This window comes from Microtus oregoni, unplaced genomic scaffold, assembly GCF_018167655.1.
Source record: "Microtus oregoni isolate MIOR12 unplaced genomic scaffold, Mior012 000036F_ref0000092, whole genome shotgun sequence".
NCBI classification, from domain to species: Eukaryota; Metazoa; Chordata; class Mammalia; order Rodentia; family Cricetidae; genus Microtus; species Microtus oregoni.
In genome coordinates this window covers 9,429,691-9,442,512 of record NW_024543095.1, presented here as the reverse complement: position 1 = coordinate 9,442,512, position 12,822 = coordinate 9,429,691, and the positions used below count along the sequence as shown (strand labels likewise).

Sequence of the window (12,822 nt, the reverse complement as noted above, 5' to 3'; positions counted from 1 at the left end):
ACTCAGGAGGCAGAGGCAGGCGGATCTCTGTGAGTTCGAGGCCAGACTGAGCTACAAGAGCTAGTTACAGGACAGGCACCAAAGCTACAGAGAAACCCTGTCTTGAAAAACCAAAAAAAAAAAGAAAAGGGTTTTGTCTGTTGGATGCTACGTGGAGCTATGCAATAGTTAGATGCTATCAATGCCTTCTTAACCTCACAGCTATGGGAATAATGAGGAAGGAGGTGGACACACCAACAGTGTGATACAGAGTGAAGGACAACTTATCAGGGAGAGAGTAATTGAAACAGATCTTAGAAAGGAATTGCCAAAGAGATGAGTTTGCCTCTGAGAAACAGGACAAGTTCAAGGGTACTGCAGTTATTTACTATGGCTGATATAAAACAGGCAGAGGGCATCAGATGGATCTGGGAGATGCTGTAAAGGCCAAATTATGAAGACTTCTTTATGACATGCAAAGGAATTGGAATTCTATTCTGAAAGTAAAAGTAAATGATTAAATATTTAAAAAGAAGAGTGTTTAATTTTGTTTGAAAGGGTCATGAGAGGCAAATAATGTAACTCAATGAAAAAGCAATTGCATAGATAGATAGATAGATAGATAGATAGATAGATAGACAGCTGTAGAAGGATTTCACAGTCAGTCTTGTGGAGGTCAGTTTCTGAGATGTGAGAAGGGAAGCATGGAGATCAGTTATGAGGCTCTCTACCCAATTTTCCAAAGACTAGTATTCTAGAGAACCTGAATAAAGCTGCAAAGAGCCCATATTGGGAACATGAGGATAAGAACACTTACGATTTGAAAAGAGGGAGCTAGATTGGAAATGGGGACCATTGATGAGATAGGAGTAGAGCAGAAGGCAGCAGCTATTGAGGGCAAGAAAGGCCTTTCAGGAGGACAGTGTGGACGGGAAGAGTATGGCAGGAAGATACAGACCTGTATCAGAGAACTGAGGAGGCCTCTGGGGACACTAAGTAAAGTCTTGAGCGTTCAGTTACACCAGGGAGGGTGGCCCGACTGGAGAGGCACAGGTCCTCACCAATTCCTGGAAGTCTTCTAGGATAAGAGAAGGAAACATGGGGAAAGATGAAACAGCCTTGCATTTTTTTCTTTGTACTCTGGGGATTGGATCCAGAGCCTCCTGCATCCTGAGCAAGCACTTACTAGCCAAGCAGCACCCTGAACTGTAGACAGTCTGTATCTTGAGAGAAGAAGGGAGAAAAGTTTTGACTGAATTAAGTTCTCTCCTCTATGTTTTAATTTGAGGCAAGCTTATTGTATCAACTAGATGTGGGAAATTGTAGAGGCTTAAGCTCCAAGTGTTCCTGAGGTGAGTAGAACACACCAGTAACTCCTCCTAGGTGGGCAGTTATGAACTTCTGTGACACTGAACTCTAGCAACAGCAGTAGCACAGGTGTTTTATTCCAGTAGGAGAACAATAATATCTGGGTATCAAACTTTTAAATATTTAAATACTAGCCATTTGTTGCTTGAAAATCTTAAGGGGTAATGTGTGACCTCTGAATTTTATTTTTATATTTTCTTTTGTTATATAGTCCTATATATTACATTTTAGTTATAAAATTACTTTTACATGTCTATTTTCTCAGATTTTAATAATATATATCTAGCTTTTGAAATCTAAATAAACTAAACACGTTTGTATTCATTTATAATAGCTGATTGGTGTTGAGTTGCTCAGTGTCCTGCACCGCCTGCTACTGACCTGGAACCCACCCTCCATCCAGCTGCTGGTCACTGGGGTTGTGCAGCAGATTGTCAGGGCTGCCCAAGATTATTTGCAGGAGAAGAGGAGCACCCTAAGTAAGCGCTGGAAACCACACTGACTTGCAACAAACCTTCTTTGTTCCCCAAAGCTTGGGTGGTTTGTTCATATGTACGGGCGTTGTATCTGCATATGTGTCTGTGTAGTGCATGCATGCCTGGGGCCCACAGAGGACAGAAGGGTGCTGGATCCGTAGAACTGGAGTCACAGATGATTGTGAGCTGTCACCTGGTCCCTAGAGTTGGAGTTACAGATGGTTGTGAGCTGTCACCTGGGTGCCAGGAATCAGGCCCAGGTCCTCTGGAAGAGCAGCCAGTGTTCTTAAGCACTGAGCCATCTCTGCAGCCCTGTACTCCTAATTTTATAATGCTAGGATGCCAGGCATGATGGGGCATGCCTATGATCCCAGCATTGGGGAGGTAGAAGCAAGAAGATCACAAAGTTCTAGGTTTATTCTCCACCTTATAGCAAATTCAAGATCAGTTTGGCCTAGAGACCTGTCCCAAAAACTTAAAATTAACAAAAAGAAATTGCTAATTCTAGACTTCTTCCATTCAAAAGTGTCAATTTTACATGGTTCAACCTAGCATGTTTGTTATTTCTATTATGAAATACAAAACTAATAAAAAGCCTAGTATTGAGTTTCCAGGTGAAATGGACTGCCCATGGCTTTCAAGGAGCTTTATCTACTCAGGACATTGTACCAAGAAGGACATGGCACCATTTCCACATTTACTTAGAAACCTTTTAGAAATAACTTAAATGTATTTATTATTTTATGTCTATTTTTTCTGGAAATTTCATCAACTTTGTCTTTCCTTAGATGAAGAGGATATGGAAAAAGAGTCCTGTCCTGCACTAGGAGAAGGAGGTGACAGTGGTGGCCTCATTCCTGGGAAGTCCCTTGTGTTTTCAACCATGGAGCTGCTGATGTTCATTTTAGTACGTCATATGCCACACCTGAGTGCTAAGATGTCGGACTCTCCAAGTCACATCACCCCCAAAACTCGCCTGTCAGAAGAAAGTGCTCGTTTGGTGGCAGCCACGGTGGCCATTCTGTCTGAGCTGCCGTCCCTTTGCTCACCGGCCGGTACGGTATTGGGAGTGGACTATCCGACCATAGGCAACGATGAGCTTTCTCTGCACCTTAATTTAGGTTTATTTTCTTCATAAATCTCAGGTGCTAAATGTGAAGTTTTTAAAAGGTTACTTTACCTGTAAGAGCCTAGGAAAGACTAAAGTTTCTGAAACTAGCAACCTAAGGTAGCCTTGTCAGAAGTCTGTCAGAGAGAGGACCAGGCTGTAACTCAGTGCTGGACAGCTGGACACTATATGCAAGGTCCCCATCTTGATTTTGATCCCCAACACAACAAAACAAATCAAAACTCGAAGACTGAGGGAAGACTGGAAGTCAGTGCGTAGGCTTCAGTGAAGTCAATGGGAGGAATGACAGCTCCAATCGTGAGTGCCCCGGGAAATCAGAGCATGTCTGAAGAGAGTGACAGTCACCCTCAAGGACACTGAAAACTGTCTTATGGACTAGACTTTCAGTTTGGCAGTAAAAGTAGTACCAGAAGGTGTGTGGCGCCTTTCAGCCCAAGGAGACCTCTCTGACTCCGACCTGACAGGTGTGGAAACAGTGAATTCTCCGTCATGGTCGCTCCAGGCGCTGCACTGGAGGGCAGTTCCTGCTGCGATTTTAGGATACTTCCATTCCACATTTGCTTGCCCAGTCGTTTCCTTTATTTTCCTGACTTATCTCGGAATTACTTTAAGACTCACCAGGCTACTCAAAGTATATAGTTAGTGTTCCAGTGTTTCTGTCCTTCTCATGCCCGTTATGAAGGGCAGGATTAAATACCTCACATTGGAAACAATAAAAACAAGATTCAATTGGAACAAAAAAGAAAATACCACTCTGTTTAAAAACAGTATGGCACTTGCTTATTTTTCAAACTGATTTGTAATGGTAGTAATATAGTACATTTTGAATAAAATCAAGAAAAGAAATACTGTTAAATCACAGTCAAGCCAGGCATGGTGATGTTGAGGCAGGAGGATTACCTGAGCCCAGAAGTGTGGGACCAGCTTGTGCAAAATGATAAGACCTTATCTTAGGGAGAGGAGAGCACAACAAATTGTTTAAAAATAATTGTGTGTGTGTTGGAAACAGCTATCATGGGAACTGAAGGTGTTACAAAATAACCTGATTTGTTTTTATTTCAGGCTGTATGACAATTCTGCCCACAATTCTGTTCTTAATTGCAAGAATATTGAAAGACACAGCAATAAAGTCTGCAGACAATCAGGTTCCTCCTCCAGTCAGCGCAGCTCTGCAGGGGATAAAAAGCATTGTGACACTTCCGATGGCCAAAACGGAGGAAACTCAGAAACAGTGGACAGCTCTGATCCGGAGCACGCTCGCCTGCATCCTGGAGTATTCCCAGCCAGGTAGCCTGTCAGGAGACTGCTGTGTAACACTGAGTCAACCAACCCGAGACGGGTGTCTTATCCCACCGTCACCTCTAAAATATGAATGCTTCTTCCTGCATTGTGGCTCTAAGAAGTGCTTTTCTTCATTCTTATGTGTGTTGGTGGGTTAAAAAAAAGACAGCATATACCCAGAATGGACATGTATTGATATATTTATGTTTACTGCTTTTTTTCCCCCTTTTCTTTTGTCCCCTTTGGAATTTTCTCTCCCTCTCTCCCCACTCTTTCCTCTTCCTCTTTGTTGTTGTTATTGTTGTTTTGTTCTTGAAACAGGGTCTTATCATGTAGCCTAAACTAACCTCAAACTCATGATCATTCTGCCTTAGCCTCTTGATTCCTTTTGATTACAGAAATATACCACCATGTCTGGTTATATTTTTTATATCTTTATTTCATGTACATTGGTGTGTTGCCTGCAAGTTGATCTATATGAGAGCGTCAGATCCCCTGGAACTGGAGTTACAGACAGTTGTGAGCTGCCATGTGGGTGCTGGGAAGAGCAGTTAGTGCTCTTACCTACTGAGCCATCACCCCAGCCCCTGGTTATATTTTTGATTACAGCAATATACCACTATGTCTGGCTATATTTTTGATTACAAAAATATGCCACCATGTCTAGCTATATTTTTCAATAAAAATAACAAAGTAGGAGCCAGACATGGTAGTGCATGCCTTCTACCATGTCAGAGGCAGGGCAGGGGGGTCTCTGTGCATTCAAGGCCAACCAGGGCCATAGAGTAAGACCCTGTCTCCAAAGAAAAAGTAATAAAAGGTAAAATACTTATGGCTATTCCAATATATCCCTAAATATAACTACAATCTTTTTTTTTAATTTATTTTTTATTTATTTATTTATTATGTATACAATATTCTGTCTGTGTGTATGTCTTCAGGCCAGAAGAGGGCACCAGACCTCATAACAGATGGTTGTGAGCCACCATGTGGATGCTGGGAATTGAACTCAGAACCTTTGGAAGAACAGACAATGTTCTTAACCACTGAGCCATCTCTCCAGCCCTATAACTACAATCTTAATACTTAAATATTTTATCCTATAATGTCTGTGTATAGAAATAAATAATTTTTTACATTAATACATATCAGTTAATAATGTATATAAATCTGTGCATATACATGTATTTTATTGAGCGTGATAGTATTTATGAGCAATGTATGGAATTTGTTTATATTTTAATTTATATAAGTAAAAATCTCATTTTATTTCTTGAATAACTTTTTTAGAATTTATATATATATATATATATATATATATATATATATATATATATATATACTTCTTACTCACTTTTTGTTTGTTTGTTTTTTTCAAGACAGGGTTTCTCTGTGTAACAGTCCTAGCTGACCTGGAACTAGTTCTTACAGACCAGGCTGGCTTTGAGCTCACAGAGATCCGCCTGCCTCTGCCTCCCTTGTGCTGGGGTTAAAGGCCTTTTCACTCCTTTAACTGGCATAACTTTCATCACACGTGTTTGCCAGTTATTTTCCTGTCAATGGATAGTTTTTATGATTTCCAATTTTCCCCAATTACAAACATGGTTGTTATCAACACCCTTAAAGATTTGTAGTATATTTTCATGGCACATACATAGAACTGGAAATACATGTTTTCAAACTTAATTTGATCAAATATTACCACATTTCTGTCCAGTGTGGCTTTGGAGGTGGGCATAATTTCAAACATAAACAAATGCTCTTATGTTTGTTCTAATTCAAGTGAAGTGCTTATTTATAGTTTTCCCACTTTTCTTTTTTGTTTAACTTTTTCCTCTTACATTTTATTTTTTTAAGAAAATATGAAAACTCTAAAAACAGAATAACAAGGAAAGATTTGCTACACTATTTTTTTTTTAAAAACATTTCCACAACCAGGCACTGAGGCTCATGTCTGTAACCCCAACCCATGGAAGATGAAGATAAGATGACTGGGGCACTCAGGTCCCGCTGAGCTACATATCAGATTCCAGGCCTGTGTCAGGAATGAAGTTAACAGGGAAAGGCCATGGGGATATTTGTACAGTGTTTGTTAGCAAGGGAAGCAGGACCCTGCTTAACACAAGAGAAGTCGTATCATGGGGAATTTCCAACTTGGAAATCATGTTTCTTATTTAAAAAATTGAGCTCTTCTACTTTAAATTTGTGTGTCTATATTTATACCCACACAAGGAAATTCTCAAGGGAGCAATGAATCTCTTTAAGAATGCTGCAATACCTTTTTTCATTTTTAGAACCTTTGATTTTGAAAGAAATGTTAAGCTTTCATAAGATAGTCCAGAGCAGACGTGTGGACTGCAGTAGGTCCTCGTTCTATGTATCGCCCCAGATGCTCTGTGACCTCTGGGGAATTCACACCCATTGTTGTTTCTCATCTTAGTAACTCTGCTGAATCATTTAAGATTATATTGACATCTTTTGTGATACTTTACTCCTAAATACGTCATAGATATCCCAATAACAAAGCCATTCTTTAAATACCCACAAAAGAATTTAATATTAATGCAGTGTTATTGTTCGTTAGCAGATTTCAGAAGTTGCCCTAACAATAACATTTTCTTTGTATTGTTGTCATTTTGCTCTGACCTCTTTTAATCTGGGGCATTACCATAGCCTTTATCATCTATGATCTTCATTATTTTTTGCTTGTTTGTTTTGTTGTTTTTCAAGATAGGGTTTCTCTGTCTAGTTCTGGCTGTCTTAGAACTTGCCCTGTAAACCAGGCTGGTCTCAAATTTAGGGACCCTTCTGTCTCTACCCCCACCTTCGTTCCCCCACCATTTAGTCCAAGTGCTGGGATTAAAGGTATGCACCACCACTTATGTTCGTGTTTTTAAAGACTACAAGACATCTATTCTACAGAATATTCCTTAATTTATAATTGTCTAATTTTCCCCTCAGTTTAGCATGTGTTCAGTTTATACCTTTTGGGCAGAAATATCACATAAGTAATGTACATCTTTCTCAGACAATCTTGAAATACAATGTTTAGTATTGCTTTTCCTACATCAAGAATCTCTTGACTAGACGAGTTGGTGCATGCCTTTAATCCCAGTACTCAGGAGGCAGAGGCTGGTGCATCTCTGTGAGTTCAAGGCCAGCCTGGTCCATATAGAGAGTTCCAGGACAGCCAGCCAAGGCTATGTAGAGAAACTTTGTCTCAAAAAACAAAAATAAATATAAGAAGAAAAAGAATCTCTTGGTTTTTATTTTTTGAGACAAAGCTATGTTTAATGTCACTCTGTAGCTCAGGCTACCCTCAAATTTGTGCTACTAACCCTACCCCAGCCACCCACATGCTGGGATTACAGATGTGCACCGTGCCAAATCTCAACTTTAGTAACTGCGTCAAGGTGACACCTGCCATAATTCCATATTCTGGTGCTGCATTCTTCTATCATAATCAAGTAGTCTGCAGAGAGATTCTTTGAAATCACCTTAATTGTCTGCTTCCTGTGAAACTTTAACATAGGAAATAAAAGTGTGCCTGAAACATATTTTCCTGCCTTAGTTCCACAGTGAGAGTCTGGTGATCTGTATTTTCTAGGTTGAGGCACACTCTGTGGTAAACAATGAGAAAGTGTTGTCCACGGCTTTAATTCCCAAGTCTTCCTGCATTGCCTTCCTTTTGTCCCATAGACGATTCTGTGCCTGCACCTGATGAAGTGAGCACGCTTACAGCCATTGCGCTCTTCCTGTGGTCTGCCAGCAGCGAAATAATAGGAGTGCAGTCCCTACAGAATGGCTGCATGAGCAGGTTTAAAAGTGCTCTGAATTCCTGTGACCCGTGGGTGAGTTCCCCTTCAACAGTCTGCTTTGTCAGGGATGTTCACATGAGCTCACTACGATGTGACAGTGCAGTGAAAACTTACACGTTTGCAGTATGGCTTTGTCTTTTTAATCTTGTTTATTACTGTGTGTAAATGCTTGATGTTTGTTTGTGTGCTTTGTGTGTCACAAGCATTTTTACCTGCGGAATCATCTGATCAGTCTGTAGTATGGCTTTTAAATTGAAATGTTGTTAAGGAACTGTGTATTTAAGCACTAAGTGACATTTGTAGATACCTCCATTTGCCAAAATTCTCCAGTGTCTGAAATATTATTAACCCTGGCCATAATGGTAGGGACTTTACATGGGTTTTGTTTTTCAGTCTTTATTTCAGTGATACCAAGAATGTTAAAGAATAAATTTATATTATTGCATCTTTTAATGAGCATTTTTATTAGTTTATTTTGTCAAAATCCAAGTTAATGCTTCTCAAGCATGCCACACACCAGGAAAAGAAGATCAGTAAACTACTCCTGGCCTCCTCCCTCTTCAGATTTATGGCTAAGAGATCTTTATTCTTAAAATGTTCTCCACACTTTTCTGTGTCCAGAGAAATTTCATAGTTCATTTTCCAACAAAACACTGAAATAAGTGTATTTCACTCTTTGTCCCACACATTAATGAACACCCCTTCCACTTTTTCCCTTCTTAAAAAACCTTAGTACTGTAGTAAGCATGGTGATACATGCTTTTCATCCTAACACTCGGGGCGGGGGGGGGGGGGCAGAGGCAAGCCTATCTCTACAAGTTTGGAACTTCCCTAAAAAAACAGTTATTATGTTAATGTAAACAGTTGTTTTCAAATAATCAAAGGGGGTTGATTATCTAAATAGTGTATTTTTGTAGCTTTATTTTATTTAGGTCAGTCCTTCATTAACTTCCCTGACCACTAAAATTAAAATCAGAGAAAATTATATTTTAAAGGAAGAATTGAAAAGAAATCAGACTCCACGTTTTCTGGCTTTCCCATACAGTAGAAATATTGGTTATGTAAGCATGGTGATTTGGTAACTCGTGTATAAGGAGTTTCTTTCATCTCCTGTTTTATTTAGTTAGTATTAAGTTCCATTTTCTCCTGTTCATGTTAAGGTACAGTGTGATTGTTAACCAAATAAGATCTGCTACATACGTTAATTGAGAAAATCACTCTCTTCTATAGGTTCAAGCCAAATGCTACCAGCTCCTCCTGTCAGTCTTCCAGCATTCCAACCGCGCCCTTTCAACTCCCTACATCCACTCATTAGCCCCACTAGTGGTTGAAAAGCTAAAGGCTGTTGAAAGAAACAGACCAGCCAGTAGTACAGAACTTTTGGCTGTTCAAGAAGGAATTAAAGTTCTTGAAACATTGGTTGCTCTTGGAGAAGAACAGAATCGTAAGTGTTTTCTTATTTCTGTATTATTTATGAATCTTAGTGTTAAACACAGGTTTTGCCAGCAGTGCATTTCCCAAGAAGTAATTACGGTCTGAATGCATAATATCTATCTGTTCATGTTACTAACATAATGTATTGGTTACTTACATTTAGTTTTTATGAGTGAGAAGCCACAATGAATTGCTGAGGGCATTTTAACTCACTGATTTTGTTTTATGTTTTCTAGGAGTGTGTTTTTAAGGACTAGGAACAGTAGAGATACTTAATAGAATTTTAGAAATAAAATATGAATTACATAAGCCTTATGTTATAACCAGGAAAGTGTAAGTACCAACCATCATAAGATACCTCAGGATTTGATACTTAATTTTTTTTGCTTCATGATTAATGCAACATGCATTTATTTAACCAGAAATACATACTTTATATACAAAGTATAAGCTTTTGTATACTTAATAGAGGCATACTAAAATTTTTAATTGTTGTGAAAAGCTAAAATTTTTCAATAAATACCTTGTAATTGAACATTAAGGTACTCCCAATTTCCAAGACTCTCTTCCATGAGTCAGGGAGTGGTTCAGTGGCCAAGGGCTCACCTGGATGTACAAGCCCTGGGCTCCATGCTAAGCATGGGGCGGGGTGGGGGGGGGTGTCTCATCACTGTCTTTATGTTAAGTTTAATTTATTTTAAATTTGGGCATCTGTTGAGGAATCAAAAGTCAAGTCAGATTTTAAATACCGAAGGATAGTAAGATCAGTGCTAACATTACAAAGTGAATAAGGTTAAGTCCTATTGATAAAGTTTATAGTTAGTAAAATAAATATAATAAAGTTACATCATAAGTTACATCATACTTTCTACCCAAGTAACCGATGCATTAACAGTTTCTTCAAAAAAATCCTTTCGATTTCAATTTTTTTTCTTTTTCTTTCTCTTTCTTTCTCTCTTTTTTTTTTTTTAATTTTTGGTTTTTTGAGACAGGGTTTTTTTTTTTTTTTTATGGAGCTCTGGCTGTCCTGGAATTCACTTTGTAAAGCAGGCTGGCCTTGAAGTCAGAGCTTCTCTGAGCGCGTGCCAGCACACTCGTTTTACCCCTGCTGAAGCCTGAGCCCCTGGCTTCATGCATGCTGCGCACATGCCCTACCACTGAGCTGTATCTCCTGTCACACAGTGGCTTTCCAACATTCTCTGCTGTCTTTACAATTTCCATTAAAAGAGCACATTGCCAAAGAGGTGAGAAAAGTGAAATGATAATTTAAAACCTAGAGGTTTACTCTCTTAGAATCATGTGACTATATAAAAATTTTAAAAATCTAAAAGATGCTATTAAATTTATATCACTCATTCATTAATTCATTGTTAGTACTCTCCTACTGTATGTAATCCTATTTATTTAAAGTGATTTTTATCATTTGTACGTCTGTGAATTGAGATCAAACCCTCATACTAAGCAAGCACTTTTATTTTTATTGAGCTCTACATTTTTCTCTGCTCCCCTCCCTGCCTCTTCTTTCCCCTTCAGCCCTCCCCCAAGGTCCCCATAAGCAAGCACTCTTATCATGAGCTATGCCCCCCACCCCACCTTTACTTTTGTAAATCATCTAGTTTTAAATTTTAAGTAAAAAAAAATCTGATTGCATATTCTATCTTAAACGTCTTGCTGTGTTGTAAAACATCTGTAATCCAAATAAAACTATGTTCATTATTAATCCTGCAAATTGATCTGATTTGAGAATGGAAATTATAGCACTTTAGTAGTACCCGTGTTTTATGCCTTTATTTTTTGAAAGAAAGTCATTTAGCTCAGGGACATGGATGGGGCCTGACTAGCTATTAAACTGTAATTGCACAAGTAACCTACAATACCTGTTATATATTATATAATATATTGTTTCTGTTAACAATGTCAAGCTTCCTTTTCTCCAATCAGGCCAATCTTTGCTGTCGTCTTGTTACAGGAGTCCAGTTACTTGCTCTTTTGGTGCCCACTTTGATCTCTTACCTCCTGGATGAGAATTCTTTTGCTTCAGCAAGTTCTGTCTCCAAAGATCTTCATGAGTTTGCACTCCAGAACTTAATGCACATTGGACCTCTGTACCCACATGCTTTCAAGACCGTAATGGGGGCTGCTCCTGAGCTGAAAGTGCGCCTAGAAACTGCTGTCCGAGCAAGCCAGGCGAGCAAAGCCAAGGCAGCTGCCAGGCAGCCAGCCCCTGCCACACATTCTGCACCAACAATTAAGCTAAAAACAAGCTTTTTTTAGTGTGTTCTTCCATTCCTTTTTTTTAAATTTATATTTTATGTTGTTAGTGACAACCCCTGTATCATTCCAGACTATGAACTGTTTTATTTGTATATTGGAATTATAATGGTTTGAAGTTGATTAAATGAAATAGTGTTCACACCTCTTATTGATTTTTAAAGATCGTGTGGTGAATGTATTTCCATTTTAATCCTAATAACATTTTTCTTTCGTTGACTTTTTTTGTTGCTGCTGTTTGGGGGTTTGGTTTTTTTGGTTTTGTTACTAGTGATTGGATCCAGAGCCTTGGTCATTCTAAGCATGCGCTGTACTGTGACATATAGCCCTAGACCCTAATTCACTTATTTTTGTAAACACCGAGCCATGGTCTTTTAAATTGAAATGCTAAGAACGTAATTACATCATGTAGTTGGGCAGCCTTTGGCTATTACCAGGAAAATAAAATGAGTCAGACTTTAGCATTTGTCAGGGGAAGTTCATGGAACAGCAAGCAGATTGTAAAATTTGACATAACTCAAAAAACAGAAATCTTTGTTTTATGGCAAATATAGTATGAATAAAATCACATTTTCTAACCATTTCATCAGATATCCTTGTCTTTCTGACGGGCGTTTAACTTTCACATTACATGTCTGCACTGTGCTTTCTGTATGCCTCTGTTGTGTCTGGACTGAAATCCTCATCTAAAGGTGGACTAAAGGTTTCGAACATAGCATGTCACTCTACTTATTTTTAATGGCTAAAATTTGTCCTGCTCCGTGCTTTGTAATCACAGAGCCTCAGGTTCTGACTGTGGTCGTTGGCTGCATTCATTCAATATTTATGGGGGCCTGCTGTGGATAAGTCAGCACACTGAGTGCCCGAGGGCGCACAGAGAGAATTACAGGTTAGGTGTGCCTCTCAGGCAGTGGGAATTTAGCATGCAAAACAGGTAACCATTTACATGGATGCTTGTCACACACACCCGGCAGCTGATTTTAATCACAAGTCTTACCAGACAACACAGGAGTGTCTTTTCTAAACATTTGAAATATGTGATGCTATTTGAAATATGTTACCTGCT

The 12,822-nt window shown here is 38.9% G+C and overlaps 1 protein-coding gene across 2 annotated transcripts in view; it reads left to right on the top strand.

Annotated features, from left to right (window-relative positions):
• Window positions 1-12,329, top strand: part of Heatr5b (HEAT repeat containing 5B) — a 76,173-nt gene extending 63,844 nt beyond the window's left edge. For both annotated transcript variants that reach the window (XM_041630990.1, XM_041630991.1), the window contains 6 exons: window positions 1,682-1,826; window positions 2,612-2,878; window positions 4,015-4,239; window positions 7,933-8,084; window positions 9,282-9,495; window positions 11,455-12,329. In XM_041630990.1, the coding sequence (XP_041486924.1) occupies window positions 1,682-1,826; window positions 2,612-2,878; window positions 4,015-4,239; window positions 7,933-8,084; window positions 9,282-9,495; window positions 11,455-11,759 (1,308 nt within the window). In that variant the 3' untranslated portion in view covers window positions 11,760-12,329. The remainder of the gene's footprint in view (window positions 1-1,681; window positions 1,827-2,611; window positions 2,879-4,014; window positions 4,240-7,932; window positions 8,085-9,281; window positions 9,496-11,454) is intronic.
• Window positions 12,330-12,822: the final 493 nt, after the last annotated feature.